Source organism: Wyeomyia smithii, chromosome 2 (assembly GCF_029784165.1).
Source record: "Wyeomyia smithii strain HCP4-BCI-WySm-NY-G18 chromosome 2, ASM2978416v1, whole genome shotgun sequence".
NCBI lineage: Eukaryota > Metazoa > Arthropoda > Insecta > Diptera > Culicidae > Wyeomyia > Wyeomyia smithii.
Genome location: NC_073695.1, coordinates 114,109,250 through 114,121,792, shown reverse-complemented (window position 1 = coordinate 114,121,792; position 12,543 = coordinate 114,109,250). Strand labels below are relative to the sequence as shown.

The 12,543-nt window shown below is 38.9% G+C and overlaps 1 protein-coding gene across 13 annotated transcripts in view; it reads right to left on the bottom strand.

Moving 5' to 3' along the window:
• LOC129722796 (uncharacterized) overlaps positions 1 to 12,543 on the bottom strand; it is a 155,954-nt gene that overhangs the window by 102,384 nt on the left and 41,027 nt on the right. For 10 of the 13 annotated variants that reach the window (XR_008727648.1, XR_008727644.1, XR_008727642.1 and 7 more), the window contains one exon: positions 11,380 to 11,844. The exons of 2 other annotated variants lie outside the window; for them this stretch is intronic. Coding sequence is in view for 1 of the 11 variants with exons in the window: in XM_055676554.1 (XP_055532529.1) it covers positions 11,380 to 11,844 (465 nt within the window). In the remaining 10 variants the exon portion in view is untranslated. The remainder of the gene's footprint in view (positions 1 to 11,379; positions 11,845 to 12,543) is intronic. One more of the 13 variants, XR_008727650.1, reaches the window with a different exon arrangement.

Here is a 12,543-nt window from a genome sequence, read left to right as displayed (position 1 = left end):
GGTTGCTTGTTTCAATGTTTCAACGATGCCAGCCTTCTGAACATCGGTTGGTGCTTTATAAGTGTAGTGATTTGGAGCTGCGTAATAAATTCAAAATATACTAGAGCATGCCTTATGCCCAACGCACATGCGTTGTACTGGTTCCAAACTTAATTAGGGATGGGAAATATCGACTAGAATCGTTATTAATAATGATTTCCTGATACTATCGATAACTATCGATAATTATCGATAATTTGACAGCCAGAATAAGATGTAGAAAAACAACAAAATGTTGCTTCCATGGTGGATAGGAACAATATTTAAAAGTTTATTCGCACACATCGTTCGCACTTATGCGAAATATCGTCGTTTTCCGTATTAGTTAGAGTGAGAGAAAATCGATGTGCTATGAGTTATAACATCGAGTACAACATAGAAACGTCAAATTCAATTTTTTTTTTATTTTCTTGCTTGTATTTACTGTACTTATCAACGCTTGCAAAGCCAATTCATTTTTTAGCTCTGGCATAATTGTGGAGTATGAAACCCAATGCGAGAGAAATATCAATAACTATCGATAACGCTGATACTTTAACGATTCTATCGATAGCTGGCTATCGATACTACCGATAATCATCGATAGGTTTCCCATACCTAAACTAAATCAATAAATGCGCTAATTTCGCTCATAAATGATCTGGTTACGCACACTCCAACTTTTGCGTTTGGCGGCGAAAAACAACGATGTAGACGATATGAATTTTATCTTTTAAAATGAAATTTGTGGAAATCAATTTTGTATAAATAAATCAGTAGATTCAAGTTATCAGTGTTAAAATAATCGAAACCAATTATCCAACGGTTCATGCATCGAATGAGACAAGATTTGATGTAAAATATCTAAGACATATTACGATACATTAAGACAAATCTCATGATGAGGATGTTCTCATTTCGATAAAACCAATAATTTCAACCGATTTGTTTTCAGAGTTTGAACGTATCCAATATCCGATTCGTCATGCATTTGCAGACATGAAAATAAACCGCAATGTCAATCTTTGGAATTATGTGGAGTCAATTTAGAATGTTTAAAATTGAATAACGAGCAGGACGAAGTCTGCCGGATCAACTAGTAACAACTATTTTAAAAAAATATTCATTTTAATGCTAATATGGTATCAAATTTGGGTTTGAATTCCCAAAATTGTTTAAAAACCATGTATTTTCCTCAATTTGAGGCGGACTGGATTTAGGGAATGGGGGCAAGTGGACCAATGCCCCGGGCCCCCGAGAGTGCCTGGCTGTGGAGGCCAGGCATTCAATCACTCGAAATCACAGCCTATTTGAGCACACCTCGTATTGATTTTGAAGAATCGAATAGGAACTTTTCCGAAGCAATATGCAGACGATTATCTCCCAGATGGTCTCGAGATACCATGCTGGCCTAACAAGCCAGTCGTCGTAGGTTCGAGTCTCGGCTCGGGAGAGACTGTTAGTGTTAGTGTAGGATCGTAGCGCTAGCCCCGCAATTGTCCTGTACACTGAACAGTTGGCTGCGAAGTCTGTGTATAACAAACAGAAGGTCAAGTTCCGAATCGGAATGTAGCACCAAGGCTTTGTTTTTATGCAGACGATAAAGCTTCGTGCAGATTTAAAAGTTAAGAATTTCTACTACTTTAACGTATGTTGCCATAAACGCTAAAAAAACAACTACTTGCAATTTTCTTACCTCTTCTCAGGTTTCAATTGATTTTTTTCGGCGAAATTCGAAAAAAAAATCTATTGAAACCAGAGAAGATTAGAGTTACGGTGATTCGAACCCGGAAAACAATTTTCTTACCTCTAAATATTCTAAGAAAAGAAGGCCTATTGAAAATATTTGCCCCTCGCTCCTTAAGATTGAATTCGTCCCTGTTTGGCCAGTATTTGTATGGAACCGCATCATTGTAGATTGGCCGCTTTGTAAGCAGGCCACGCATGAAGAGATGAACTCGTTAGCGAAAAATGGAACATGGACACTGGTAAATCTGTCAGAAGCGTAAACTTTTGTTTTGTGTAAATAGGTTTCTTAAAGTGAACCAAAACGGAGAAAACGGAGAAAAGTTAGTCTCTAGGAGACTTATCCAGAACGTACGGGTTCGATTACTGCGAAATGTACTTTTTCGTTGCTTTGATGGACACTTTGCGTACTGTCGTGGCTCTGACATAATTTGACAGCGAAAATGTTCATCATGATTCGATGACAATAGCCGAAAGGCATAAAATAAAAATGAAACTGTTCAACACGATATTCATTTTTGGGCGTCGAAAATATGAAGCCCTGAGAAACGAACAGTATCATGAACGTTCTTTTCATCACTTTGACAACACGCCTGATTTAAATCTTCAAGTAAAGGCTAAATATGGAGACGTCAATTGTGATAAATCATCTGAAGTCACAAAAGTGATGTTCGATGATTGTGATGATAGCGTAGTCATCCACCAGCTCAGCTGGTCCGAGTTCTTCTCCAGCTCTGGTAGATTTTTTGATAAAAATATCATATGACACACAGCTTGAGATACCCTTAGGCCCATCTTTTCTTGAATCATAGATCAACATTTTTACGAAGGAAATTAAATGACTGTTTTATATCTGTATATTCAAATTCATTCCAATGATCTTGGCCTAATTGCCAGACGACTATTTTCGTATTTATTGCACAATTGACACCTTCTGCTAAAATTTTTGTTCAAACTTCAAGAAAATAATACCCACTTAAAAGTGCGAAATTGTACATATGAAGCAACATTAGCCCACGCAAAACTGGTGCGGTGGAGCAAATTTCTATATTATTTTTCCATCAAACCAAATACACCTCATCGTGTGATGAATAGACGAAATCGGTCAGCTGGCAGTTCCTACTTCTTCTTTCGTTTGGTGCGCAGTGATGTTGCATGTTGACGCTAATTTTGCGCAATCTAATCCGGCTGCCGATGCCGGCAGCATTTCTCGTGCTCACCTCGCATGTGTGCATACTGCAGCTGAGCTGGAATTTGATTTACTCGTTTCCTAAGCCCGCTTACCGGTGTAGAGTTTCTTTCCGTCTGATACTGGATCCGAGGTTCGTTACCGCCCGTATAGGTGGTTACGTAGTAGACCGCGATCGATTATCCAAGGTTGGCTGCTGGATCCGGAGAAAGGAGATTGAATCAAAACAAATAAAAATGGGACTAGCAGCTCAGAGTCAACGTGTAGTTCGTGCGGCGGAGGTTTCGAGTTATTTTTGTATGTTCACCTCTTTCCGGCATGCATAGATTGAATCGTGCGAAACGGTATATTTCGTGGCCCACTGATGTTTTTGTTTTTCTCTACGAATTTTAGAGACAAAACAAACCCCACAACAGTGATCCGGTCTCTCAAAAGGAGAAAAAAAAAACTACAACTTGTTTAGATTTATATTTGATCAAGTGGAAAGACTGACCTGGACAGTCCAAGGTGTGCAAGCAACCTGCTACGCAATAGCACCTCCAAGAATCCAGTATCTAAATATCAAGCGACGGTAGATCGCGTTCAACCAATACCTAGGGCACAGCATAGAACTTTGATCGGTCTCGTGCACCTTTAGAGATCGCTTCGCCAGATGAACATTCCTCAATTTGCTGCTGAGCACCGAAAGGCACCATGCATTTTAACCGCATAACCAGCAACTGTTTACGTTAGTATCGAGGAGCCTGTGGTGGGTACTACCAATCAATTTGAATGTCGATGTCGGTTTGTAAGAACTGTTTAGGCACAAGTCTTGGTGGCGTGCTGACCATTAAGCAGCACTAACGATACATTAGCATACGTGCCAACTCTGTCCGGCTGAATCGTTGTCTGTTCCCATGGAGAGTTGGCTTTTGAGGTCAAAGTCAATGCGAACAAGACTAACACCAACCAAATTAACGTCCGATGTCAAGCGGAACGTAATTGATTGATGCCGCTGATGGTGACAGGAAATGGTTTTAATCTTGTGCTCGGTGCTTAGTTTGTCGAAAAAAGGTGCAGCATATAGAGTCTTCAGTTGCTATGAGTAACCCTCCAGTGCCTGGAGAGGACAAACCATTTTCACCTGCCTATTAAGGATATCCGAAGATGTACAATCATCAAAATGTGATTTTACTATATTCACAATTCAAGGAACTGTTGTCCATCAATATTTTTTTTTGCTGGGGTTTCAAATACCATTCTATTATTACAAGAATAATGATTTTTAACTACAGAAAAACAATGCTCAATGGTTGCATTAGTCATTGAAGTAGTAGTATTGGCAAAAATGGACGAGCGCTCGAAGGTTTTGCTAATTGTTGTTGATTAGCAAAAAATTATCAATACCATGAGTTAAGGAAGACATTGAAAAAGGGAGCGCGTGAAATTTGTGACATTTACCTGGCACTATGCTTTTATGTTTACTTTTATAATCAATAACAGGTTCTGGGAGGAATTCAAAAAGTCACCAAGACGATATTTAAAAAAATAAATAATAATTGGGGTCCGGTAGACCGCTTATGATTGGAAGAGACTATTTTCAGAGCACCATAAAAATGTCAGTAATTAGAATTTGAGACCACATTTAGAACTAACTTTTATTTATACTTTTATAACTGCTACTGCTCTGATATTATAGAATCGTTCACGCAAAATGCAGAAAAAACACTATGTGTGACTCGATCTTTTATATTTGATATCATGGATATTATTAGAAATGACTTTGAAAAATGGATTTGTAATAAGTAGAACTTTGGGGAAAATCTTACGTCATTTTTCTATACACAATTACCTAATCAAGAGGAGAGGCTCATAATATCATAAATTCATATGCAATATAAATTCTAATGAGTGGGAAAATTTCTTATTTGTAATTGTGAAAAATTTGCAGCTAGGGTTGCCACATTTCCGGGTTTCACTCGAAACTTCCGGATGTGAAAGGTAATCTGCGGTGTAATGTGTGTATGATATACAAAATCGTTACATTTTGGATTCATATCCTTTTGAGTTGATTGCTTTATAAATACCTATGAAAATATTGACCAATTTTGGGGACATTTTTTATTCCTTTAAAGGAAATAAGTGTGCTAGTTCTATGCAGGCAAATAATATATTGGTCATTCCATCTCAACTGTGCACTGTGCACTATTGTTTCATGTTCACTTCCTTGTTCATATAAGACCACAATGCAAAAATCCCTTTTTGATACCGATTGGATCACCCTGTAGCATTTTTCCTTAAAAAAATTTTACTTTCTTTCAATTATGGCTGCAAAAAAAATGTGTAAGAAGAAACAGTATTTTTGAAAGAAATCAATCAAGGAATCCAGAAAAATATCAATTTTAAGTGCATTGCCTTCACGGTACATTTTGTTTTTAAATTTTGTAATTTCATCATATTTCTGTAAAAATTTTATGCCAGAAACCCCTTCACCGCGAGGTACTGTGAGCAAAACTCGAGTTACAGCATTTTCAAAAAATAAAGACAGATTTTTTATACTTTCAAGTAATCTTCTTTTCTGAGTTTTTTTTCTATATCTCCGGATATTTTATATCAAGAAATTGGATTTAATAAAAACTTATTCAGGAAATCCAAAAAAAAATTGTTTCCGGATATATTACTTTGCGTTTGAAAAATTAAATTGCGTTTTTGGCAAATGAGTATATTTTGACTGTGAATTTATATATTTTAGTTTTATATGAAAAATATATGTGACTTAGAGGTATTATGAGAAAAACTCGAGTTACAGCATTTTCAAGAAATTATTTAATAACAATCTGTGAACTAAAATTAAAAAAAAAACATTTATTTCATACATTAGAATATATCCCTGAAAAAAATATCATCAAATGAAAAATCTTTATTTAAGTCAGCGTAGCAAAGCGAGCGAGAAGCAAAACCTTTCTCCTCCTTTCTGCTTGTGAACGAGACATATGCTACGCTTCTCAAGTTTTTTGCACACACGATTTCGAGATACTCTTTCTTCTTCATGCATTACCCTAGGTAGCAGCAAGCGTGCACCGACACGCAAAAACTCTTTTGTATAGCTACTCAGCGACTGTGAAAGAGTACGCGAGTTCCTGCTAGCGAGTGGGAGTACTCGACTAAAATTGTTCGACGAGGAGGAGTGCTTGAAAAATTGTCCTCGAAAACGTAAATGCTTTCTTCATCTACCCGGTTTTGCTTCGTGCACCGACAGCCGAACGTGGGGGAAGAATCTATAAAGTATCGCATACTGTAACGTGTAGGGTATCGGACTGCTTCGGTAAGTTTTTTATAACAGTCTACTGCAAAACCAGCCGAAGCAAACCGCTACCGAAGTAGTCTGTTACCCAATGTGAAATATTCTTTTTTGTCCCTTTGCAACTATCGTAATGCATCTTGAAACAATTGTACTCGGCTGGTTGTGCTCGCGAGAAGGGGACTACACGCGAGTAAAAGAGTAGGCGCGCGTGTGTGCATATGATCTCGGGAACGAATGCGAGCAAGGAAGACAGCGAGAAAGAACGAGAATTAGCTTGAATGGAGAATGCTCCAGTGTGTGATTTCGGCAGCTACGAGAATCTCACTTGTGGTGATGCATGCTGTTTATGAGTGAGACTAACAACACTGGTTTATGCTAGAACTTAACCCAGAAAAGAAAATCTGCGTCAATTTGACTCCTCGTTTTCAGCAATTTGAAATATTGCAGTCCACCGACATTTTTCTAACAGTGCGTTATTTTTCTTTATTAATAGAGACACATTAAAACCTATATCCTGAAGTTTGTAATTTATCAAAGTGTTAACACTGTTATCAATTATTTATGAAGAAAAACTTACATTTTAAATTATTTTAGGGGGTGTTACGGTCAAAAATTGGTCAACTTCAATTTGCCGTATTATTTCTATAATGTATCAAAAAGTAAGTGTATAGTATTATACCTTATGTTTGATTTTGACATTTGCTCTTCAGTTGTGAAAATGGCGTCGAAGCAAAAAAAAGCAGTGCATCAAAATTTTGCTCGCATATTGTGAAAATCCGAACTACTCGCACGCCAAGTTCGCAAAATTGTTGAATGTGGCCAAATCAACCATCACCAACAAAATAAAAGTGTTTGGAGAACGTTTGTCGACTGCCAGGAAGACAGGATTGGGAGGAAGTCGAAATCCAAAGGCCGCAAAAACGACGGAAAGAGTTGCCTGCAGTTTCAAGCCCAACCTTTCCGTCCAAGATGTCACAAGCAAGCTGGGAGTGTCGTCTACAACTGTGCATAGAGCTAAAAAATAAGCCGTACTGTCGACTTACAAAAAAGTGATGACTCCAAATCGCGTCGAAGTTGCCAGCTGCGACCAAACATCGAGCGATTACGGGACGCCGAAGTTGCACTGGAGTACACGCAGCAGCCGAAAGCAGCACTACCAACGGAAAAGCAGCTTGGCATGGCTACTCTTAAAGAATGCTGGAGGGACATTCAATCTGCTGTAGGTAGTACTGAATACAATGCCTCTGAACAGAAGAAAAGACTGGTTCACCGACATGAACAGTGCAGAATGCAGCACAAGTGAGAATGTTGCAACACCAAATGAGAGCGAAGGGTACAATATTCGGTCGTTCGTAAAACAAGGGTCAGCAGGCTGATCGAGATCGCAAGGCAATGGAGAATCTGTACCGTGCAAATAACACACGAAAGTTCTACGAACATGCTGAATAGTCTCCGCAAAGGCAACGTGCCGCAAACCAACATGTGCAGGAACCTGGACTGCGACCTTCTCACGATCGAGTGTGAGGTGATTGAAAGACTAAGCGCTACACTGGACTATTGCCAAGGTTTGAGAGGAGTGAATAAAGGGAACCATGTGCACCATCTACAAAAAGGCGACAAGCTGGATTTCTATAAACTACCGTGTAGATAAACTAATACGATTGGTCAAGTCGATGGTGAATCGGGTGATGTGCGTAGTTCGAGTTCCAGGGATACTCTCGAGTTCCTTTGAATCTCGAATAGGGTTACAGCAAGGTGATGGAGTATTGACTTTTTACACAACATCGTATTGGAAGATGTGACACGTAGAGCGGGTATCGACACTAGCGGCACGATATTCAGAAGGTCTGCTCGACTCTTTGGCATCACCGATTGACATTAAACCCTTGAGAAGATAACGGAGTTGTACATCAGACCGAAGGCTAAAACCGGATGGCTAGGACTGACCATAAACGTGTCGAAGACTAATAACATGAGAAGAAGAGGTTTCGGAGAAGACAGAGTAAACCCCCCAAAATGAATTCAGATTAGCGGTGATGAAACCGAGGTGGTAGACGAATTCTTGTACCTGCGCTCACTGGTGACTGCTAACAGCGACATAAACAGAAAAATTCGGTGGACGCTCCGCTCGAATAAAATTCGCCGCCGCACGAAGTTAACCATCTACCGAACACTGATCAGACCAATAGTTCTCTAGGACTTGAGCCATGCTCGTGAATGCCCAAAGCGTCTTTGGGCTCTATGCACGAAAAGTGCTGCGTACCATCTGAGGTGGAGTGCAGATGGAAGATGAATCGTGACGAAGGCGGAAGTACCACGAGTTGCATCAGCTACTGGGAGAAACACTCATCGCCCGAATGGTGAAAATCTGGGAGCTACGGTGGGCTGGCAATGTCGTAAGGATGTTAGACAACAGTCCGGTGAAAATGGTTTTCGATAATGATCCGACTGGAACGAGAGTACAAGGTGCGCAGAGATCAAGGTGAAGATGACCTGCGGAGCCTCCGCAGATGACATGGCTGGCGAGTTGCTGTCGTGGGCCGAATTTAATGGATACGACTTCTTCGAACATCAAGGGACACTTTGGTCTGGAGTTGACTGGTAACCATGCTTATCATTCTCCCCAGTATGTGGAAAGAGCGGAGAAAAAATTCACCGCGCACTTCCTTTTCAGTATGTGCCTGCGTGTAGCAAATGCTTTCACCACACTGCTTCTTTCTCCACTCGAAAGTGTCTCAACCAACAGAGGCAAACACAACAGAGAGGCAAACGCAATTCCAGCTCATCCCACATCAGATAGAAACAAGAACGAGTAGTTCACACATACAGAGAAAACGCAGAAGTACACCACAGTGTCCACTGGCGAGCAGTCCGGAAAGTGAAAAAAAACCTACCGGGCAAATGTGTAGTCCTAGTGTAGCTACACCGCGAAAACGAATTCGACTAGAGTAAACTCGACCGGCACGAGCAACGCAGTCTATTTTTTTTCTCCCAATCTCTTCTCCTTTTCTGCCATGCTCAAGAAACAAACTGTAGAACGCACCGCAGATAGTTCTGCTGTGTAATGATTGTGCGTGATGTTCATACGTTCTGAGAAAGTACATCATAGTTCATTGTCTCGCAAGAGAGAGATTTCAGATTCCACCGCGGTGCTTTCAGGAAGCTCACCAGATAAAAATCGTCTGTCGTTCTCTTCTAGCATGTGCGTTGATTTGCTCTTCAGTATGAGGGCAGTTGTTTTCGCAGTGCAAGATGTTCTCCTGCACTCTATAGGTTTTCTGAGTAGAAAAAACAAGCATGCTGGTAACGTGAGGTGGCTCTTTTAACGTTCTGAATAACTATGCTGTACAATTAGGATAGGATAAGGATTGGATTGGTAAATTATCCTAATGCTATACCGGATCACCCACTATAAATGGATAAAATAAGAAAGTGATGCTCGAATATCTTTACTATTGAAGGGAGTCCAGTCAAAATATTTATTTTGAGGCTAAAATTTTGGAAACCTATTACAATAAACCCAAAAGTATGGCTGATGGACCCTAAAACATATAAAGATTCATAGTTCATACGAGGAATTTAAAAAAAAAATAACTTCAATGTTTGACATATAATCAAAAAAGTAAGATTCTGGGTAGAAATTTTACTCCACCTCAGCATGTAAGATTAGTTATAATTAATAAAACTACATTGTACTGACTCTTGATTTAGTGGAGGATGTCTTCCACTAAATCCAGAGTCAGTACAATGCAGTATTCAAGATTCTTCTCTCTCTAAGAGCTTCAAATCGATAGACTTGAGAGTATTCTAGACATGTTGTTGTAAGGCCAATTGAAAGTTACAATACAATACAAAAAACCTGTTATGAATTTGCCTATAGTAAGTGTTTCACCAGTCTGATTTTGAGCAAAAGAAATATCTAAGATTCCAAATTTTAACGTTTTTTCAACATGCAATAGGGATAATTCATTTTAAGAACCTTCTGATTCTTATGATTTGATTTATTCTTTCCAAATGCTTTCGGTTTAGCTTAAATGAACCACAGGTATTAACGAGCAGTAAACAAAAAATGAAATAAAGCTGCCTCAATATTTTATCTCCATTGCCAGAAGCATCATTTGAGGTATGAAGAACATCATACATAATCGATATAAAAGTATTTGTTTGTACCTGACTTTTGAGCATCCTATGTAACATAGAAAAATAGTTTAATAGGTCATAATTAATATTTGAACGTTTTCAGTAAAAATTCGGTAATAACAAAGGTGAATCCGCTTTCAAGCTGAAAAAAGTTCACATTACTACAAAACCTTGTATTTTAAAGGGGTTCAATCCTTCAATAAAATAATTACTAGTTTGGAGACTTTTTTTGAACTAAATTTCTATTTTTAACAACAGCTTTTGCCCGTCAACATTCAAGTTCATTATGCAGACAATGTGTGTAGTAGAGAACGCGAAAAATAAGCGAACTGGAAATATGATACAGATTTGGAAAAATATACCGCATCCCGACGGGACTTGAACCCGCAATCTCCCTGTCTCCGGCATGGTGTTTGACGAATTAAACTACGGGGGACGGTGGTACTGTTGTGAGACTTTTACTTGTTACAAAAAAAAAAAACAACTGTTGATTATTCTCTAGTTTTTTTTTCATCAGCTCAGTCTAAGAAAAAAACACAAAGATTTTTATTCTACAATGTACAATAAAATATTTTTTTGGGTAACTTTTTGCGATTTTTCTGCTTTTAGCACACATTTATACTGTCAAATAAGAAACATAAGTAAACGAAGTTATTGTATGAGTGTTATGAGTCTTTGTTAGCATGAAAAGTAGGTGATTATCAAAGATTTATGGCGATTTTTCTGATACACGTCGAAAAGTCGGTTCGGAAACTAGAGGATTGCATTCATACATAGTGGTAGGTGAGCAATAAACATTTACACGGATTAGTAGAATGCTGAGCCATGCCACGATGATTATGATACAGGTACGACAAAAAATGTGCTTGTTAGTAAAACCCTTACAATGCTATTTCTTACTACCAGCTATTGGACCCCAAGTGACTTGAAATTTAGAACAAACATGTTTTACTCTTAACGGACAACCATCAAGTGCACACTGAATTGTTTAAATCATAATTACCTTTATGCCGGTAGAGTTTATCACGATAGAACGAATCCACGTGTTCCGATTCGCCCGACTGCAGCGAGTCGATATCGACGTGATCGTTGTCCAGTGAACCCCCCAGATCATCGTACTGATCTAAGTCACGATCTGTTTCATAGTCTTCATCGTCATCCTGCTGCAGCCGCTGTTGCTGAAGCCGCCGTCGTTCTCCGTCGTCTGTTTCACTACCGTAATCACTGAATAAGTTGTAACGACGGCCAGCTGACCCAGTTTTGTATACACTGGTGCCATTCTGGTTCTGTTGCCTCGTATCTCGTACCGAGCTGGAGGACAGCGATTTGGCTAAGATTTCGTCCACAGATGGTACTCGAATCTGGGGCTTTCTTTCGGGATGCAATCGCCTCTCCAGATACCGTTGCAGAATTTTCTGAGTAATTAGATTTTGACGATGAATTTCAAGCACTTGTGGGTCCAGGTCTACTACCGTGTTCCGTAAGCAGAGTTTTTTCATGCATTCAATCATTCGTTCATAGGTGGGATATGAAAGGACGAGAGGAAAAAGAAGAAAAAAAAAATAATGTAGCTCGTTTGAGTCACTTGAGGTCTGTTGTTCAGTTATAATTAGCCCGTAATCAGGAAAAAATCTGTCTGTAATAATTGTGTGCGAATGTTAATTAATTATTAGTGTCATATTTCAGTAATTATTTGCTCCAAAACAAACCAGTGAACGTTGAAAGAGATCACTCAACTGTTTTGCCCAACTTAAGGGAACTTCATCCTCAGTGATACGTATATGAATGGCGCTTGAAAATGCGTTGAAAGATAAATAGCTTGGTAGCAATAACTTGAAGTAATCTACAAATGTATTGGCTGTTGAGTTCTCGATTGATTGCTACTCACTCTTGCTCTAGTGTGCTCTTAAAATTTGCAACAAAAATTCAAACTCATGACTGATTGTTCGTCGAAACTAAAAGCACTACAAGAGCTCATGAGGATGAGTGCATGGTGTGTAAAAAAATTGCTGCGTACTTAGCTGGATGAGTCAATTTACTTCTACTTGAGCTATATTCCGTGTATAGCTCTGCGCAAATTGTTGGGACGTGGAAACAATTGTTTTCCCTTTACCTTTCTCAAGGGGGGTTTGTTAGTACCTCCAGTATTTATAATAATTATTAGTAA